We start from the raw sequence: 21,343 nt of genomic DNA, 5'->3' as shown, positions 1-21,343 counted from the left end.
CACTGCTGTTAATAATCACATCAAAAGATACAGTGAAACACTGTGCCTGTCGTTAGTGGCACGATGAATGCTAAATGATTAAAAATCTGTTATTTGTAAAGCTCGTGTTGCTCAGGTTGTGCTGCTATTCTGAGCCCATAGTCAGTATTGCTTAATATGTAGTCAGTTTATTCCCCTGTTTTTGTAAATTGGTGCATAAACTCAACCTTGCAACAGTGTTATATTAACAAAATGTCACCACTCAACGTCAGTAAATTCTGTTTTCTTAGCCTTCTCAACTCCAGTGCAAAATCCTAGAAACGGTGGCAGCTGTAGGACAAACAACTCTCACCACCGGTCATCTGTAGTGAGTGTAGACTGTCCGTCTGCTGTTTACCTAAGCTGTCAATATTTGTCCACGTCCATTTACTCTGGTCAAGGCAGCAAAACAACTCTTGAAACTGTCTCTGAAGTGGATCTAACACTGTGGGACTCGTACATTTAGTGAATAAACTCATACAATGACCCCAGGGTCAGACCGCCAGTGTTCACAGAAACCCTGCAAAAATCAAAGAGCTCCATCTGGGAGTCTTCTGACCTCAGTTAGTAAATTAATGTGAAAATTTATGACAGAGATGGCATAAATACATTTCTCTGTCCATTATTGTTGTAAGTTCTTTCCGTGATGGCAGATGAGTCTGTCCTGAAAAGAGGTCATGACAGAGAGAATATTTAGCATCTGGCAACATCATCTCACTGGGCTTCTTCTTAGCGCTTGGATGAGGAGTTCAGTCATTCAGTTGCTGCTTCTCCACATCGAAAGGAGTGAGCTGTGGTGGTCACACACTTTTCAGTAACAGTTTATTCGTTTTTCAGATGTTGTTTATGATATTTTATTAGTACGTTAAGATCTTTTGTAGTAACATGTTTTCATATCAAATATAACATGTTTTTTTTGTTTGTTTGTTTGTTTGTTTGTTTTTAATGTTTTTCTGTTTCGTTGATCGGAGGATAATGTGTAATGTTCGTAATCCACAATGCGAGGTGATGCACATTTAAGCGGTGTGATTCATTACTGAAGAATGTGATTATTAAACAGTTCTCAAATTTAACCTGATATCTGAGTGTTTCTGAGTGCTATAATAGTTGGTTCGTCTTCTTTTCCCCCGCTTGTTTAGTCAATTAGGGAATCAGTTGGTAGCAACATCCCTAACGTAAGACATTTTAATCAAAAAGTCATTTTAAACCCCTGAGGTATGGCAGTATTTAAAATGTGGATGTTTTGTTGACATGACAGCCTGGTTGCCAAGTACCCTACTAACTACCATACCATAATGTTAATTACATGATGTTAACGTAAGCATTCATCTACCTTTCACCAAACACTTTAGCCTGTGGAGCATAGGCTATAGTCGCAACAGCAGCAAAGACGGCTGTCTCATGAAAATGTAGCGTGTATTTCAGGATTACTGTCTTTATTTAAGTCAGTGCAGACCTACTGCAGCAGCCCCTTCTTCTTTAGCATTTAAAGATGGAGTCGAACACGTATGTTACCACTGTCAGTTGCAGAACAATTGCATGCTCAGTACATCCACTGCCTAGAGTCACTGTGGTGAAAAAAAAAAAAGCCAGGATCGTTATCTCGCTTTCTGAGAATTTTGACATTAAACTGTGTTGTATTGTATCAGTGACATCCTACTTTCAGTTACTCCTCAGTCGACTTGTGGAACAAGTTGTGTAATACGTTATCTGTAGTACAGTCGTGCCACTTCACTGGCACAGGCTTCACTTAAGTGTTGATACTGGTTTTATTTTCTGCTGCAGTAGTTATTGTAGTTGTTATCAGCCTGGTCATATAGTGAAGACTCGTCTGTGGCTCTGCTGGTTTGAACTTCAGGGACTGAAGAGCTGCTGACGGAGCTGCTTTCTCCTGACTGTTCGGTTTCCTTCTTGTCTGAATTGGTGTCAGTGATTTAAGCGATGTTAATAGGATATATGGTTTGAATGTTGGTTACACTGCAGACTGCTGGCTATTCCTGGCTGACCACTTGACCTTTTTAGATGGGGTTTCCAGATGCCTCTTAAACATAGACATGACAAACATCAGAGCCAGAGTCTGACCTTGTGTTATAAAACCAGCAGCTACAATCCTGCTTTATAAAGCTGTATTTCAGTTGATCTGTTCCTGCCAGTGCCTCATTGATTTCAGTGCTGCAGCCTCCCAGCTGAAGTCTAAAATGAAGCGCTCACTGTAAGAAGGGTTACTTGTGGTTTGCATAATAGACTATGAAGAGCTTATGACTGAACTAGAAACACAGGCTTGACACTGTCACACATTTCTGTGTGCAGCATGCTTGTGAAATATTTGAGCTGTGTTAGACCAAAGTAGTTTTGGTCCCTCCAATGAAACATAAGATTTTGAGGAGTATTAATTATTTGCTTCTAATTGGAAACAACGTTATACTATCAGGACTTAAAATTGCTTCTCAATTACAAAATGTTGTTGGGTAAAATGTCAGTTTGTAGCTTCTTGTTTGTCAAAAAGCTGTGAGCATTTGCTGCTCAGTATAACGGCCCCCTGCTCATCCAAGTGGGTTATATTGGCACTCCTAAAAGTCACTCAAGCTAATAATCAAGATTAGCACTGAGAGCATTTATAATGGAAAAGGGTCATTTTATCTTTAATGGCAGAACAATACTGGAACCCAACAATTTTGCATTGAGTAGAGAAACACAAACAAAGCTGCACATATTTCCTGAATCTTGAGTCACACGTGTTTTTACCGCTGCTTCGCTCCTTTAGGAAACTACCACCATGTCCTGTGTGTACTCGCCTCAGTGGGGCAAATCATAACCAACATGTTTTCTTAGAAGTTCTTTATTCTATTTCACAAGCTACATGTCTTTACATGAAGTGTTGGCCTGCGTACGTCTACCAATGACACCATTCATTACCACTAAATCTATATTTTAATACACCCACACAACTGTTAGTTGCATGAACTCAGAAGGCCCCCGTGGCACTCACAAGTTTATTCAGTTGTGACTTACTGGCAGGAGTTGCCCTGCTGTGTTGGGGGTGGGCAGCTAGAAATCATAGGTGGACAGTTTGGGTGAGGTGAAGTCGAAGGTTTTGGAATTACACTAGAGTTGCGCCGTGCCCTTTGGCCCACTGTGATATCGGTATTTTTATTTGATATAAAAGTGACATTTGCAGTATTAATATAGCAATGCCAGCCAGCTGGTGCTGGCTCTTCCTCACACACTGCTGAGTTTGTCCTGGTGGATCATCAGGGGTGCAAAGCCTCACAGATGATGTGCAGCAGTGGGTCCCTCAGTCTGTCCTCACTCTGGACACTTGCAGTTATCACACATGGAAATCAAATGTGTGATAAGCTGCAGGATTCAAACACAAGTGTAACTTATAAATACATGTTCATACTTTTATTCCACAATCAGAGAGAAAGAAACAGAGACAGAGTGCAGGACAGACAGACAGGTGACAGTCTCAGCACAAAAGAAGGAGGATTTAGTGTTTGTGTTATTACGAGTGCTGAACAAGAAGAGTTCCCAGATGGTACAGTGGACACATGTGTGACTGCTGTGATTAAAGCATCTTTCTTTCAGCTTAACGAGTGAACCGTCAGCTCGTTCAAACACACGTTAAAGTCCGTTTGGCTCAATACCACCGAACAGAGGCAGCAATATAACATAGCTAACATTAACAGTGCAGTGAATCCTGCTTGTGCCGTGATATTCAGGACTGCAAAGCAGGCTGCCTTCACAGCTTGTTGTGTTTGTGGATATATTCCTGACTTTAATTATCCATAATATTGTCACATTATCTGTAAGATTAAAGTCAACTGTTGAACGGCGAGTATTTTAAAGTAAAGGCTTTGCCATCAAGTAGAACCTGAAGCGCATGAAATCCAAACATCACTAATGTCCGATAACTGTGGCCAACAGTAATGTTTTAATGTTCTTCAATATTAAAACAATTGTATTGCTGCATAAATATGTGACATAAAAATCAGTCAGTACTTACTTTTAAAAGTTTACGCTGCTGTAAAGTATATTGTTGTAGTTCTTTACTTGATGAGTACAGGGACGTGGGTTGACATGTAACTCCACTGTAAGCTGATTCTCGACTCTTTGTTTCAGATTATGTGTACTTTGAGAACTCCTCCAGCAACCCTTACCTGATCCGGAGAATAGAAGAGCTCAATAAGGTAGGTTGGTTTTTGTTTTTTCACACTTTTATATTTCTGTCAAACAGCTGTGTGTACTGTAACCTGTTTACCCTGTAATGCACCAAAACTATAGAATATTCTTCCTGTTCAAAGTGATTACGAGGACTATGGATGTTCTGGTGACTAATTTCATTTAAATGAGAGGGAAACAATTAGACTAGTTGATTGCATTGTTGGTGTTGTGCTGAGCACCAGGAGGACTGCATCAGCCCGAGTGCTGATTGGTGAACACAGTGACTGACAGGTTAAGCCCCCAGTATACCCACCACAATGGTCGCTTTGCTCAGTGCCACAACCTCGTCTCGTACTTTATTTATAGCCGCCATTAAGGCACAGGAAGCTGCTGGAGTATTGTTATTGAAGACTAAAATGCAGACACAAAGGCCCACAAACAAACAGCAGCTGTAAAGGCCTGGCAGAGCATTAAAAAGGAGGAGAACCCAGCATGTGGTGATGTCCATGACATCAAGACTGCAGGCTGTTGGTGCCGGCAAACGGTTTTCAACCAAGTGTTTAAACGAACATTTTATTTTCACTTATTTAATGTGTCCAGTTAGTTTTGAGCCACTGAAATGAAGGGATTAAAAAGGTTTTTAGTGTTTTTGTTCAACCCATCGAATTAAAGCTGACAGTCTGCACTTCAACTGCATCTGAGTCGCTTCATTCAAAATTCATTGTGGTGATGTACAGAAGCAAAATTAGAGAAAGTTGTCTCTGTCCATATATTTATGGACCTAACTGTGGGAGTAGAAAAAGTTCAAACTGGAAACCGAGACTTTAGTGTTTGTTTGTGTTTTTTCCCCACAAACTTACTGCAATATCATTACAATGGTGGTAAAAACTGACACGATCGCTCACTCGTGTTTTCATCCCAACTGAGCAGTGCACGGCTGGTTGACAGGCTACAAACGTGTCACATGTGATGTCACGTCAAAATCTGCTCGCAACACTGGCAGGTTGCCCACGCACAGGCTGCAAAGTGGAGGGCAGCACTGTGATTGATTAATCCATGGAGAATATCTCAAGTTGATTAATGTTGCTAGATGTCTGTTACGGCCCGGTCTTGGGGTACATAAGGTTTATAAGCAAAATGACCCCGACCTGGTCCCCAAAACTATACCAAGCTTCAGATTGTGCAAATGTCTTGAGCCACCATTCATTTCTTTATTCTTTTTTTTCCTTAAAAGTAAAATTTTCTTCTACATTGTAAAAGTGGTTTTGTGTATTTGTTTGCCCGACTTTCTGAAGGTCTTTTCTTTGCAGTCTAAAGTTCATACTTCACCATTTTCCTAGGATGTTCAATAGAGATAGCTCCAAACATCTGTAAGATCTAATAAGGGCTCTGTCATGGTTTCGGGCTACATTTCAACCAGTAGTGTTGGAGATCTTGTCAAAACTGACTTATGAACGGCTTTACATTTGCAGTCTGCCTTTGGCGTTTTGGCCAGTATCTGACATTCAGTAGTCACCTCATTGCTTTGATGCACAAAACCACAAAAAGCTTGAGTACACAGTAATCACTAATCAGTAATCTGTAGACTTATTATGTTCTTGCATCAGAAGGATCTGTGAAAACCGATGTAGCTCCAGTACTGGTTTTGCAAAAATGTTCCAAAAAGTAAAAAATTGAGCTGTGTGAAAGATGTTTGAGAACACCAACGAAATCCAGCATACACAGCTACATGACACAACAGAGGCCACACACACTTTGGTTTGTTTTCTTTGGACTTACAAACCAATGATTTGTCTACTGTTGATAAACTGTATGCTCGTTCCAACTCATCTCCTGACTTTCAGAACCAGCTTTTCTTGTTGTTGTTGTTTTCTTCTTTCCGAGTATTTACTTTGAGTACAGTGTAATCACGACAGACTTGTCATGATTTATAGATAATAACTTGGTCATTATCAAGGCTAAATAAGCCACCAGTGGCTTTAATCAAAGGAGGAGGAAGGTACAAATTTTCAGTTTTTAGATGATTATGATGAGTAGGAGGGAATTACTCTAGTGCGTCATTGTGGTTCTAATTTGTAATTCCTGATTCTTCACTTGCAGACAGCCAATGGAAATGTGGAGGCAAAGGTGGTGTGTCTGTTCAGGAGGCGAGACATCTCGGGCAACCTCAACACTCTAGCTGACAGCAACGCAAGTGAGTAGCAACCAGTGAGCCAGAGCTCCTCCCAGTGCTCATCTTCTCCAGTCTGAGAGCAGCTATGATGTGGCTCCACTCTTTTAATAAACTTCACACTACAACTCCAAAGCACCACTTCAGCTCTGACATTGAAAAATGAAAGGGGCAAGTTTTCATGAATGAAAAAATGGTGTTTCAGAATTTTTACTCTAATTATTTATTTATTAAATGTTTACACAGTTTAAAATGAACCAGTAAAGGCTTTGATTCCCAACCCCCTGAACCACGGTCGGCCATGGTTGCCGGAAGGTCGCCGGTTCAACCCCCAGCTCTGTCTGTCTTGGCCGTTGTGTCCTTGGGCAAGACACTTCACCTACCGCCTACTGGTGATGGCCAGAGGGGCCGATGGTGCAATATGGCAGCCTCGCTTCTGTCAGTCTGCATCAGGGCAGCTGTGGCTACAACAGTAGCTGCCTCCACCAGTGTGTGAATGTGAGAGTAAATGAATAGTGGAATTGTAAAGTGCTTTGAGGGTCTCAAAAAGTGCTATTTAAATGTGTGTGTATATATACATGTAAATATATAAATAATAATAATTATTATTATAAAATAAATGTATGAAATGCACTTACATTTGTACTGAAATTAGTCCAAAAACTGCTGGCAGCTACACGCTGGACTTAACTAACTGGTGGGGCTTCACTCACACACACACTGTGCACGTTCTCTTGAGTCAGTTTGGCCCAAGCAGCTCCCGCAGTGTTCAGATTGAGGGTCAGAACTGCAGGCTGCCAATTGCATCCACTCTATTCCCAAATTCTGAATGTGGTCTCTGATAAACTCCTTTCGTTCATGGCAAATTATCATCTTGGAGTTCAGTCCCAGACTGTGGTGTAATGGGATTACCACAGTCTTGATATCTTGATTGCCTCCAATGATAACAAGCCTTGTTTTTTTCCAGTGAGGGAGATGCCGCTCACCACCATCACATGCAACTCCACAAGCTAGGAGCCTGTGACTGCAGACACTGTAACTGATTCAGTTACTGCAATCATCATTAGAAATTTCACTATAACACCTGATAAGCTATTAGTGGCTGACATTGAGAAATCCTACCAGTGGCTGGACTGAAAGACAGCACAGAGGCGCTAATCATGGCAGCACAGGAACAAGCACTGAGCACAAGATCCATAGAGGCTGGGGTCTGTCACACCGGGTGCAGGCTGTGCAAAGACGGTCTGAGACAATCCAGCACATAACAGCACGGTGTAAGATGCTAGCAGGCAGGGAGCGCCATAACCAGCCTGTTCCACCCTGTGAGCCCAGTGTCTGTTCTGTGTGTTAGTAGAGGGTTGAAGCAGTGAGTTGTTGATAATGGCACACACACTGCTGGAGACTGATCAGTCAGTCATTAGCCCCTCCCCAACACCAGCTCTACCTCCTTACTCCTCAGGCTGCAGTTCTGCAGACAAAGACACGCCCACACGGATGCATTGATAGTTCTCCCCTCTCTGTTCATCAGCACACACACACACACACGCTGTTTGGTTGTTTTTGGTTTTTGTTTGTTTGGTTTTTCTTTTTAATGGTCATATTTTGGCACTTGTAACATTTGTCCAAAATGTGTGCCATCAGTGTATCTGCTGGCAGCATTCATGTGTCCTCTTTAAAGGTATGGCTGCTCTTTAAAGGAGGCTGAGCAGTCTGTTTCCCATACATGGAGGATTTAGGAGATGTAGCACATGAGCTGAACATCCCCAGCTGATCATTATTAAATAGTTATGCCGGTCTTCATCTATCTATAATATTTAATATTTGTATTTATTTATTATTGTGCTAGATGCCAGAACTACATGTATATATGTGTGTGTAGGGTTTTTAGCGTTCTTTTTTTTTTTTTTTTTAAAAATCGTTTTTATCGCTAACTCTGTTTCCCTGGGACTTTTCCCATGTATTATGAATAAATCTTGGTACCGGTACTGGTTTTATTTTGTTGTATTTATCTGTGACAACTTAAAGGCCAGTCCGTGAAAATACTGTCGGACATAAACCGATCCGTGGCGCAAAAAAGGTTGGGAACTGCTGAGCTAAAACGGCTCCCGAAACATGCTAGTAGTACTAAAAGCTCATGTTTGGCATCTTAAATGTGATGAATTTACATTCATGACGTTCAGAGAATGCGGTTTAAATCCAGACTGATTTTTGCATGAATTAAGAGAGAGCTTTTCATAGGATAATTTGCAGATTCTATAGATTCCAAGTCACTGCTAATGTTAAACTTTGTTCATTACATGATAAGAACAACGATGTATTCACCTAATTGCATTATTCTTCGTCAGCAAAGCATGTAAGTGTCACACACACACACATAGATTTGGCCACAACATGTTATGTTACTGTATAATATATATATATATAATAAAGACTCCCCAACAAGTCTTGCACTGAACATAATTACAGAGAAAATGAGTCATTGTTGAGCTTTTTAATGGCTGTTAGCTTCCACTGTGCTATGTTAGCTCTCTAGCTAGCCACCAGTGCACTGCAGCCACGATGTGTGAGGTAGTAAAGAAGCAAAGAGCTGATACTGGATGGATCAGGTCATTGCTCGTGTATAATTGGCAGAAGGGGGAAAAATATTTGCAAGAGAAGACGATAATAATAAAATTAAGAATGAATTCTGGAACACTGAGAGCTTCACACTGTCACAACAGCCTGACTTCTTCAGTGATGATGAATGAGTGTGACTGAGCAGGTTTGTTGTGAGAAGTGTGCCACAAAAAAGTGAATGCTTTTAGTTTGAAAAAAAAAATGAGAACATGAATTCACTGTGGTGTATCACACTTGTGGATCATATCGTGTGTGTTTGTAATGCTTCAATACAAACAGCTACATGGATCAGTGAAGTAATGCAAGAGCACAATAGACCCATTACACACAAGTTTTGCCAAGTCGAATCCAGACTGTCCCCTCGAACTCTCTCAGCCCGGGCCATGATAAGCTGCACAGTCTTTAAATAGAATATAATAGCCTTTTATTGTCACTGTACGTATGCAGCCATACTGTGGGTGCTCCACACCAGCTGTGGATCGTATAAAAATATAAAGCGCTGTATTCTTACTTGCTTTGACTGCCTCATGCAAAAGGCTAAAGTGGCTACTGCAGGATTCTAACAAACACGCTGTTGTTTTGTCATTGAACATCAAACAGTGTGTCTAATAGGAAAAATGTTTTCAGGCCAGTCTTTGTTTGTTTTGTTTTTTTTACTCATTTCATAAAATAGCTTAATTTCCAAATGTATCCAGTTTTGCTCGGCATGTGAAACTGCAGCTAGCGTTTGGAGTCAAATACTTCTCGTTACATGGTAGTTACAGTGTTCCTAATGTCACTGCTTAACTGACTTATCAAGATTGTTTTATAGACAACTTTAAAAACCTGCTCGACACACTAGTGTGTGGTGCACTGAAGTGTGACAGAGGCACACAGTGATCCATCGTTGACCTTTGTGGGTACGAGTAGTCCTGCTCTACTCTGTTTAGGTCTGGGTCGATCGCTTCTAGGCCTCTTAGCGCTGAAGAAGTGCACGTTCTGTACTGCTGCTCGTTAGGACCAAACCTTGTTTATTGGACTCGCTGGTTTCATTGCCGCTCCCTCCTCTTCCTCCTTCTTTATACACAAGTTCTTTATGCAGAACAAAAGGCCCTTGATCTGTCCACAGGGCCACAGCAACCAGTGAGTTAATTGTGATGCATCTGGAGTCTTTGTCAGATCGGGGACAGTGCGTTTCTAACAAAGTGTGTGTTTTTCTCTAGAAATGTGCCCGGCGCTCCTTCTGTGTGTGCTGCGTCTTCTTTTGTGTGTGTGTGGAGTTGGGGATACATGTTGTGGAGGGGGATGGGCGCTTTCGGTTTGGCACACAGGGTTTCCTACTTTGTCTGGCAGGGACTAGCCGGACCGGTGAAGGGGGGGTGGGGGGGTTGAGAGGTTAACAGAAAAGGGGTGTGGCTTAAGGTACCATCCCTCTCTTTCTCTCCTGTGCCCTCACTCACAGGGTTTCCTGTGGTTCAGTGCAGGGGCGGGGTCCACAGAGATGGGAGTGAAGTAGTCCCTCCCCTCCATCTTACAGCAAATCACTTGACCGCCTGAAATTCAGAATGCGCAATCTAGTGGCGAAACACACACTCACACATGTGGCTTCGTTTTTTCACATCTCAGTGTCTGAAAAGTGTCTCGTGGTTCTGCTGGTGTCAGATAATCAGATTTACAGCAAGTCCACTAATAATATTTACAACACTAACCAGTGTCAACCTGCACTGCTCTGTGCTGACTGCTGCTTTAGTTTTAATCACTGGAAAATCTACTTTTTTATTCTTGATTTTTTTTTTTTTTGTCATTAAAAAATTAGTGTGCAATTTTTTTTCTTTGAATATCTAAAGCAGCATCTCGCAGTCTTTGTTATTCCGTTACCGTGGTTGGACTGTTGCTCTGCACTTTGGGTTCACTCACATACAGGCCTCGATACCTCGGGAGTGTTTGTGTGAATGAGTGAATGAGGCATGTAGTAAAAACACAAGAACCAGTCCATTTACAGTTGTTGCATGTGCAGTTTCTCTCCATCTGTGTAGCAGTTTAATTAATTAACTGCTCTTAGTGGTACTGCAGTTACTCACATGTTAATAGTAGTAACATTTTTCTGCCATTTGGACCATTAAAGTTAACTTGAGGATTCACTTTTCAAAACTATTAGATTTTTTCCTACAAAGCTTAGTTCCATTTCTTTCTTTCTTCTTCTTCCACTTAAATGGGTGCAGGAATAAATCCTTGGCTATTACCCACCTTCACTGATTTCAAAACACTAAAAGTGTTTCTTTTCTTTTTTTTAAAACGCTAACTTTTTCTGAACACAACAATACAGTTTTTGGAGTTTGGAGATGTTATTTGCCAGGTTTTAACAAACCTTAAGGTTTGAACATGAGTACAAATCTCAGAGTTATCAACTCTAAGCTATATAATCAACTTATTTTCAGCATGAATACATGACACACATACACTTAAAGCCACGTGGGGATAGATGAGAAAAGGGCAGCTTTGTGGAGCTCTGAGAGGAGTTAATCTGCAAGTGTGACTGTGGTCAGATTCTCAGGCTTAGTGCCTTAGTGTACTCCTACACAGCTTTCCTTGACCTCATGTTTTCCATCAAGGTCAGGAAGAGTGAGCAGCAAAGGAGATGGGAGGTCATTTTTGGACGTACCAAAGGTGTCTTCAGTCACAGGATTGTGTAGCAAAGCATCTCCAGTGTTTGCTGCAGTAAAACGCGTCTCTGCTGGAGGGTTTACTTGATTTGTCTTGTGATCTCAGTCACTGCATGAAGTTTCACCCATTTTTCTCTGCTGCTGTGTCCACATTCAAACGTTACAAGTTAGTTATGTTACACCTGTAAACTTAGAGGTTCGCGTCTTCAGTTCCTAACAGTGACTCGTGCTAATTCTTTGTGTGTCTAGGAGAGTTTGAGGAGGAGTCAAAGCAGCCACAGCTGTCTGAACAGCAGAAACACCAGCTCAAACACAGAGAACTCTTCCTGTCTCGACAGTTTGAATCTCTACCTGCCACTCACATACGGTAAGTGACTACCAGCAGAGCCTTATCACAGACCTGCAGTTTAGTTACAGCTCTGACAACAGCCATGTGCATGTGGCACTGATCTGCTGAGAAACGGTCCTGGCTGTAACCATTCTCACCCAGTGAAGGGGTGATAAAATCTGTCCCTGCACAGCACCATACATCACCGCTGCTGCCATCACTTATTCTTTCCTTTGCTTTTAAACATTTGCCCATCAGTTCTAGTTTGCTGAAGATTACAGTGATCGTAGAGAAAGACAGTTTGAGCGTGGTCATTGGTGTCAAGGACTCCAGAGCAATGCTGTACTCTCTTGTTGAGCTATCAGCTTACTGTGACCCCTGAGGTGTTTCAGCCATGTGCTACTGAGAGGAGACCCTGGACTGGGCCCAGGACACCAAGATCACACCTCTTGGCTGGTTTGGGAACACCTCTGTCTCTGCTTAGACTTCTGCCTGAAACCTTGATCCAGACAGGCGATGAATGGATGCGTGTTATTCATATGTTGCACCTCGCTAAAAGTCAAAAATGATTTCAAGCAGCAAAAAAAATGAGCAAGCAAGTTTTTGATTATGAGATGCGCAAATTATAATGATATAAAAAAAAATTTAATCCCCTTTTTTGGGGACTGGATGTGGCAGGGATGTCATCAAACCAGATTTTTCCGTCTTTCTTTACTTACTGAGAAGATGCATTTCACACTTTTGTCTTTGACATCCTCTCTGTGCTCTCCTCAGGGGAAAATGTAACGTGACCCTTCTCAACGAAACAGATGTCTTAGCCGGGTACCTGGAGAAAGAGGTAAACATGCCATCTGTTTATTTGTTACATTACTTTGATACTTAATTGTTCGCTTAGATAGTGAGAGAGTGGCACTGTGACGTGGCTCTAACCGTGGCTCTGTTCTGTCCAGGACTGTTTCTTCTACTCGCTCGTATTCGACCCTGTCCAGAAGACCCTGCTAGCAGATCAAGGCGAGATTCGGGTGGGCTCCAAATACCAGGCAGAGATCCCTGATAAGCTAGCTGAGGGTGAGCAGCAAGCGTAATCAAGCTGTTTTAATACATTTACATTATTTATTTTGAGGAGGTGTTGGTGTATTAGTAGTTCAAGCCATTTGTCCCCGTCTCAGGTGAATCAGACACCCGGGTCCAAGAGAAGCTGGAGACCAAGGTGTGGGATCCCAACAACCAGCTCAAAGATCCTCAGATCGACCAGTTCCTGGTGGTAGCGAGGTAACGCTCGCCTGCCATCTGCCACCCAACTACATCGTCATTGCTAGAGCTTGTTTCCATGGCAACTTCTAAATTTGCCAGTTTTTAGATCATGTTTAGCACCATCTTGTGTCAGTACAGAACGTGACATCCTCGGGTTGGTTGGCTGGTTGTGGTCAATAGACTTTATTATTATTATTATTATTAGACTAAATTAGTTTATATTAGCCAGTGACAGAACCGACCGCCAAACTCAGGGAAACGAGGGACTTCACGTTTGTGCTGTCGCTGGATGTAACAGTGAGTTTTATGTCAAGAAACAGAGCAGATACTGTCCACGTTCACTGTCTGAGGGATTCTTTGTTGTTTGGCTAGCTGCACGTTGTAAATGAGAACAGTGTGGAGGAGAGGCTGTGAGTCAGGTGACTTTCTGACTCACCACAAGCTGGAGTCAGAAAGTGACTTTTCCTCGTGTGGCTGGATCAGCTGATACGATCAGCTGATACGATCAGCGGTTTTTTATATAATAAAATAATCTCTATTATATTAGGATGCTAGGATTTCCAATCGTGCTGGGTAAGAAACACAGTTATGTTTCCTTACTTTTCACTGAGTTAGTGGTTCTGTTATTAGTTAGCTAACATAGTCCAAGTCTGTGGGCAACAAATAACCAACCTGGTGATGTCACGCTCTAAACTGTTCTAAAACATTAAACTTTCAGCACTGATTTCTTAAATCCAGCTGCACAGACAGAGTTACGCTCAGTGCTGTAAATTAGCCTTTATACATGCGGTATTTCATGCCCACTTTGACATCACATTAGTTTTGATCAAACAGTGTAAATATGATGCGTGTTGTCATGGTACAGTGTGTAAAGCTTGGCTTTAAATCTAACTGAAGCTACCAGTCAGGTCACACAGGGCCTCAAATGGTTAACGCTGAATGTTTTTACTGAGCAGTCAGTGGTTTGTTTGTTTCAGGGCTGTGGGTACGTTTGCTCGGGCCCTGGACTGCAGCAGCTCCATCCGCCAGCCCAGCCTCCACATGAGTGCAGCTGCAGCATCCAGAGACATCACACTGGTGAGACATGAACACTAACCAAAGCCTTTAAAGGTTGCTATCGTACTCCACCTGCACTAACACAGGAAATAATGAGCAATGACGGGGCAGTGCTACAGGTGAATTTTTAGTTCATAGTAGGGCTGTGCGATATGACCAAAAACTCATATATAAGACGTCTATCGTCCTGACAACGATATAAATCACGAAAATGTAACATTTTCTGTAAATTCTGTGAATCTCAGGCAGCTCAACTTGCGTGAAGTGTTTCCATCTGGGCGTCATGTAGCTGGAGTCGAGTGTTTTAACCGATGCATGAAACGATACATTTTAGACATAAGTTGTAACGGACACCGTTTTCTTTCAAAGTTTGAGTCTAAGGTTTGTTTAAGAAATTAATATTCCCGTAAACAGTTAATTTTGCGACACCACGAAACAAACGATAGACGTTTTTATATAAAATAACTGATAACAATAAATATCGTTATATCGAACAGCCCTAGTTCATAGTTACTTATTTTCTACATACAAAGAGGGAGAATTTCAGTAATGAGTAGTACTTCTTCAAATTTGAAATCACTGGAAGAGTTGGATTTTCTAAAAATCCATTTTCTTGATTTGAGACATTTAAATATGACACTCGGTGTTCGTGTTGTTTCCACGATTATCTGCTGAGACTCGTGTAACAAGCTCTTTAGTCTGCATTGGGTGATGATGGTTTTATGACGCTCAGCCCTACTCTGTGTGTGAGAAAGGGGATTTGTGCAGCTGACTTGCAGGGTTCTGTGTTGTTTGTGTGCGATGGAAAACTTCAGTCGTCTTACTCCCTGTCTCTGCCTTTAGTTCCATGCTATGGACACGCTGCAGAAGAACAACTATGACCTGGCCAAAGCCATGTCCACCTTGGTTCCTCAGGGAGGTCCGGTGCTCTGCCGCGATGAGATGGAGGAGTGGAGCGCCTCTGAGGCCATGCTGTTTGAGGAGGCGCTGGAGAAATACGGCAAAGACTTCAATGACATCCGCCAGGACTTTGTAAGCTCTCCTCAGTGTTTGTCTCTCACATTATTCACGTGGGCATTTGAACAGTAGTAACAGATATTCAGTGCTGTAGAGGAAGTTTAAGCTGCACTCTGAGTCCTGGGATCAGCAGGTTTCCCTTCTCTCCCTCAGCTGCCCTGGAAATCCCTAGCTAGTGTGGTCCAGTTCTACTACATGTGGAAGACTACTGACCGTTACATCCAGCAGGTTTGTCGACAGCATGTTGAGTTTAACGGCATCAACAAACACTTTTAGGTGTTTTGTTTTCAACAAAAATCTCCCGCTCTCTCCACGTTTTCTCTCAGAAACGACTGAAAGCAGCAGAAGCAGACAGCAAGCTGAAGCAGGTGTACATCCCTACCTAGTGAGTATTGATGACAGCTATCAAGTTTACTAGTTTACCATTACTATTGGGGACCAGCTAATGTGCTTTGGGTTGTTATCGCAACGCAGCCAGAGGTCACATGACACCATTTGTATACAACACCAGCGTCGCAACAAAGGAGGACGTCGAGGTGATTGTTGTCAGACTCTGTGACCGCAGCGTTCTGTTTTCGTGTCGCCGGGTTTCAAACATGGCGTTGTTTTATTTTTGTAAAAAAGATGCTCTCAGGAGTCATTGATGCCACTCAGCAGCCAATGGCATGCAGTCTGTTGGCGTTACACCTTCAGACCGCCTTGGATCGCTTTGAACCCCGACTGAGTCTGTAAGCTTCACAAGGGGAGGACTGGGACTGTTGTATCAAGAGCTACCACAGACATGCTCAGCAAAGTGGCTGCAGCTAGGCGTGCGAATAGAGAGCTCATGTAGAGAACAGTGGTTCGTCAGTCTGCTGGCCACAGATCCCACTAATCAGTCCATTTATGCTACAATCAGTTGGGCAGATGTAGAAGAAACACTGTTCAAACAGTAAAGACTTTATTATTGTCCTTTCTGGTAGATGTTGGGAAATATGATGCTGGATTTGTGATTGTCATTAGCTATTTAAGCCACAGTCATTAAAGTCTTACCATAGATTTAATTAGATTAAATGTCACTTTTGGATTAATGAATAAAGATATTATAGTAGCACAGCTTAAAATAAATACAAGTTGCAAATGTAACAAAAGAAGTATAATAAATGTAACAAAAGCCAAATAACTAAAAACTGTATTTAACGCAGAAGCATTCTAACAAATAAGCCATGAGGTATTATGATGTGAGGCAGTAAACCAGCACCTTTCTGTATGTAGGAGAACTGAACCATATGATGGAACATGCTTCACTAATTGTTGAATAACTCTGTTTTCCTTCACCAGTACCAAACCCAACCCCAACCAGATCATGGTGCCCAGCAGCAAGCCTGGGATGAACGGAGCGGCGGGCTTTCAGAAAGGACTCAGCTGTGAGAGCTGCCACAGTAAGTGTGCACACAGGCTGGGTTTAAATCAAGTCTGAACCACACTCGTTTGCAGTGGGAGTGTTGACTGTCCACACGGACACATTACAATAGATGTAAATTTCTTTCTTTCTTTGTTGTAACTAACTTGTTCTGATTACGGCGATCACAGAAGATCCGTGTATTACTGGCAGGTGTTCATCGAGGCACCTGGACCTGACAGATACAGGTGCTAACTCACTAAATCGTTTGTCTCCAACCCAGCGGCTCAGTCTCCTCAGTGGTACGCCTGGGGTCCCCCAAACATGCAGTGCAGACTCTGCGCCTCCTGTTGGATTTACTGGAAGAAGTACGGAGGTCTGAAGACTCCCACACAGCTTGAGGGTGCTGCTAGAGCTGGCTCTGTAAGTCCTCCCAGTCGGCTCCTTCTTTAGAAATGTTTGAATCAAAAGCGTTTTGGGTTGTCTTGCACCTCCTTAAGATTAAATCTGTTCTTTCTGTCCGTCCAGGAGTCAGGCCCTCGTGGTCACATGACACGCCAGGAGGTACAGGGAATGTCGCCGTTCACCCGCAACGAGGGTCGAGCCAAGCTGCTGGCCAAGAACCGCCAGACATTCATCCTGCAGACCACCAAGCTCACCCGCATCGCTCGGCGGGTGTGCGAAGACATTCTGCAGCCTCGACGTGCTGCTCGACGCCCCTACGCCTCCATCAACGCCAACGCTGTCAAGGCTGAGTGTATGTACACGCTCACCCGCTCTTTCTTCTACGCTCATTTGAAGCTACTAACAAGCAGCAAGCTTGACAGCTTTGTCCTTCAGTGATGTTTTCAAACCTCTTTAAATGATCTTTTATTTCCTCAGGTATGATCAGGCTGCCCAAAGCCACAAAAACTCCAGTGAAGAGCAAGCTGGTGCCTCGACAGTCACTGGCCACCATAGTGAAGGATTTGGGTAAGAACGCCGAATGTGACCAGCACACTGAATATGAAGCTGTTCCAAGTTAATGCTTCCTTTAGATGATACCACATGTATTTATTAAAGTCCTCTACTGCCTGTGATGCCACGTGTAGGTTAGTGTGCTGAGTTCAGTTTGTGTGATTTGGACTCCTTTAATTTTTATAGCACAAAAGGACGAGAGCACAGCAGTAAAGTAGAAACGGCTCCATTATGCTGCTAACACCTTCAGCTCTTTGCAAGCACTTGCACCGACACCATGCTAACACTAGGCTAGCCAAGAACCCAGAGTAACGCTAAAGCTGAGTGAATGCAGACCCCAGATCAGCAGTCAGGCCCTGAAGCAGTAGAATCACCGTGACGATCGCTTTAAAGTGTCTTCATTGGTGCTTCATGCTGTCGGCGTTGTGTCCAAACCTTACTGCTAAGACAAGGATCACGTGTCTTCATAAGGATATGGATTTGTGTTGCTGTGTGGGACTGTAGCCTGAGGTTTATATTGTTAAGTGGTGATTATGAGACGATGTGTTTCAGGATATTTATTTTGAGTAAATCACTAAATCTTATCAGCCTTTTTTCTCTCGTCAAGCCTTTAGTGTCTTAGAAACACTGTTTGTTGGCTTTGTTTTTGAAAGATGCTAAGCAGCTAAACTTGCCCTGCTGCTTTTGTCTTCTCTGAATTGTCTTCGCAGCCATCTCTGCTCCTCTGAAACTGAAGGCAACCAGAGGACCCCCAACACCCATCAACAGGAACCAGGCCAACCAGCCTCGAGTGGGCCAGAGCCTGCTGGGGAAGAGAAGCTTTGAAAGCGTCAGTGTTCTTCTCACATGGCTTATTATTTAAGAAAATATGCTCCTTTTGTAACTACTACAACGCACACTCGTCTGCTGCCTGTTTTCATCCTTTTCCTCAGAGTGTGCATGTAATTTCACTCCTCACAGAGCTAATGGCTGCTAATGTCTTGCGTTTTATGTTGGGGCCTGCTGGGCAGCTCGTAGTATACTAGTGCATCATTAAATTCAGAAAGTGGTGGAAAGCCAGCATGTTTTACTCACGTTTTTCCTTTTTGCACTAAAGTCTGATCAATTGTTTTCTTCATTGGTTCACAGGCTGCAGGAGTGCCATACCCAGCCAATGGGAGGCCATATACTTCAGGTATGAGAACCACCTCTCAGTCTGTCATCAAGCGGCAGAAAGTGAGCCAGGGAGAAGCTCCCAACCCTGTGGTGTTTGTTGCCACAAAGGACACCAGGTACATGGCAGCACAGCACTTCCTGATTTAGTAGATCATCAATGCCCCAACTTAACTAAAGTCAGCAGTCTTTAGCGCACAGACATGCACAGTCAGCAGGATCACACACAGATGGGTGTCATCAGAGTGGGTATTACTCACAGTGTTAGCTAACTGAAGCGTTATTGTGTCAGAGTGGATGTGTTCTCATCACTGGTCTCTGTGAACCAGGGCTCTGAGGAAACATCTCACCCAGTCTGAGATGCGCCGGGCAGCAAGGAAACCTCACCTCCTGGTCCGGATCAAACTGCCGCCGCCGCCACGCTCCCTAGCCATGCCCATCGTCCCCTCCAACACCAGCGAGCCCATCGTCCTGGAGGACTGAAAATGAGGGCTGAGGGTGGTCTTTTAACAGGACATGGGGAGGGGCTGTGTTTAAGCCATCACTTATAGGCAGCACAGTACAGCATACAGTAGTCTTTTTTTTTTTCCTCCCCCATTTTCAGTGTCATGTTCCTTTAGTCCTCTTTTACTTCCCATAAGTTAATGTGTTTCTCTCTCTGTCACACACACACACACACTCAGTAAGCACACATTAAACCCTCAGGGCTCCAGCATACACGCTGAATTGGTCGCCAATGGTAACCCCGCCTCGGCTCCGTACCATTTAAACTTAGAGTGCAGTATTGTCCTGAGCGGTAGGCGTCGCCACTATCGGAGGAGGAGAACTCAAAACAGGAAGCAGATAATTTTTTAAAGTGTGCACTCGGAGGCTCTGAGCTGCTGTGCTCTGGTCATTACAATAGTGTTAAAATCCAACACACAGCAGCAACGGCACAACTGGCTGAAGTGACAGCAGAGCAGCATCTCGTACCAGCAGACGTCACATCGCTTTGTTGTAGAGCAGCAGCCAGCGTGATGGAGCCCTCACACTCACACTCGCCCTGCTTTTAAACGTGTCATTTAAATTCATATATTTTTCTTCCTGGAGCAATGGTGATGAAGCAGACATCGTTTGACTTTCCCGTCTCTTATCTTTGTGTAAATATATGCATCACTGAAGGGGTGACACCCTTACAGGACTGTAGGACAGCTTGAGCAGGCCCAGGGTTTGCCTCGGTTTCAGGATTCCTCTCGAGCCTCCTTTCCTCCATCCTAGCAGAGCAGAATCATCGGGTGGGCTGTGGTGATGGAGGGAAATGTGGTGTTAGTCTGCTGCGTGGTGTAACTCTTTCCATGGCTGCAGTCTGTTCAACACACTTGACTTTACGTTCAGTTCTCTCATTTTAGGAACAAACCTCAGAGGTGTGCACACCTGTCCACCCACTGAAACAGAGTGTAAATGTCACAGGGTCGGACCTAGACTTTACAAAGACGCAGAATCGGAGCCTCATACAAACCTGTTTCCTTCTATTATTGAACCCTCGGTATCAAAATAAGAGTTTGAGCTGATTGAAAGCACTAACTGAAAACACTGAAGGCTTCGTCTGCAGTTGTTTTTGGTTTAGTTTGTTCCCCTCACTCAGTGCGTCTCTGCACAGAGCAAATGCTAAATCACTACTCTGGGCAGCAGCCAATCAGGTTTCTTTGAAATAGGCTTTTATTCCAACAGCCACTCTGTGCTTTGCTTGCTGTAAATTGTTAGTAGATACAGAAGGAGAGGTGCATGACAGCCGACAACAGAGGCTGCTTACTCACAACTGAGTTATCATGAATTTGGCTTTGAGATCATGTGTGGGATTTCTGCAGAAGTCCAAAATGAAGCCATAATGTGCAGGAGAACAGGCAGCAACAGTCTGAAGGTCAGTTCATAAATGTGGGTCGAATCAAGCAGAAAATGTATGCAAAAACACGGGAACACACCATGCAGACCTTTGACCCTTTTGTCTTCATGCAGCCTTCTTCCTGTTCTGTACATGTGCTGATGTTTTGGTTCTGACAGGATGTGAGGACTGTGCGGAGGAATCTTCTGCTGTTTGTGGTCTTTCTTTGTTTTCCTCCCTTGTCCCTTTGTACCTTTATCGGAGGGAGAGTGCTGAAACCGAGCTGTATGGCAGTGATGACTTTTTTAAGCAGATTCGGTCCCGATGTGAGCTTTGTAATATTTCCTCTCAAAAAAGAAATTGAATTGTCAAGTTTGTAGCAAATGCTAATGTGTGTAAAGGAAACTGCAGACGTGGAATATTGAAAACTTTTAGTTTTGGTTTGTTTGTTTTTAATTTTGTACATCTGAGGTGTGTAACTCTGTTAATGAGGAGACTGCGCTAACAGGCTACTGTACGTGTGAAGCATCTCTCCGTCAGCGGGTGGGTGGACTGCTTCTTTTAACCAGGACTGACCTTCAAAAGGGACAGGGTGTGGATTTTTTTTAATGATGGAGAGACAAACATGCCACAAGTGAAACTTTTTCTCAAGTGTTTTTTATTCCGATGTCTCTGTATCCTTTAATGTATCTTGATAAGAAAAAAAAATAAAGATTTTTTTTTTCTT

At 43.0% G+C, this 21,343-nt stretch overlaps 1 protein-coding gene across 1 annotated transcript in view; it reads left to right on the top strand.

Annotated features, from left to right (window-relative positions):
- Positions 1–21,343, top strand: part of mta2 (metastasis associated 1 family, member 2) — a 28,737-nt gene extending 7,394 nt beyond the window's left edge. Inside the window, exons 2-18 of the mRNA XM_087837867.1 lie at positions 4,141–4,208; positions 6,283–6,376; positions 11,860–11,977; positions 12,713–12,776; positions 12,889–13,006; positions 13,108–13,210; positions 14,170–14,269; positions 15,092–15,280; positions 15,419–15,493; positions 15,592–15,650; positions 16,586–16,686; positions 16,930–17,069; positions 17,175–17,403; positions 17,529–17,618; positions 18,314–18,432; positions 18,732–18,874; positions 19,085–21,343. Coding sequence (XP_087693993.1) covers positions 4,141–4,208; positions 6,283–6,376; positions 11,860–11,977; positions 12,713–12,776; positions 12,889–13,006; positions 13,108–13,210; positions 14,170–14,269; positions 15,092–15,280; positions 15,419–15,493; positions 15,592–15,650; positions 16,586–16,686; positions 16,930–17,069; positions 17,175–17,403; positions 17,529–17,618; positions 18,314–18,432; positions 18,732–18,874; positions 19,085–19,238 — 1,964 coding nt within the window. The 3' untranslated portion in view covers positions 19,239–21,343. The remainder of the gene's footprint in view (positions 1–4,140; positions 4,209–6,282; positions 6,377–11,859; positions 11,978–12,712; positions 12,777–12,888; positions 13,007–13,107; positions 13,211–14,169; positions 14,270–15,091; positions 15,281–15,418; positions 15,494–15,591; positions 15,651–16,585; positions 16,687–16,929; positions 17,070–17,174; positions 17,404–17,528; positions 17,619–18,313; positions 18,433–18,731; positions 18,875–19,084) is intronic.

This window comes from Neolamprologus brichardi, chromosome 3 (genome assembly GCF_056152115.1).
Source record: "Neolamprologus brichardi isolate AB-2024 chromosome 3, ASM5615211v1, whole genome shotgun sequence".
Taxonomy (NCBI): Eukaryota; Metazoa; Chordata; class Actinopteri; order Cichliformes; family Cichlidae; genus Neolamprologus; species Neolamprologus brichardi.
This window is presented reverse-complemented; position numbering and strand designations above follow the sequence as displayed.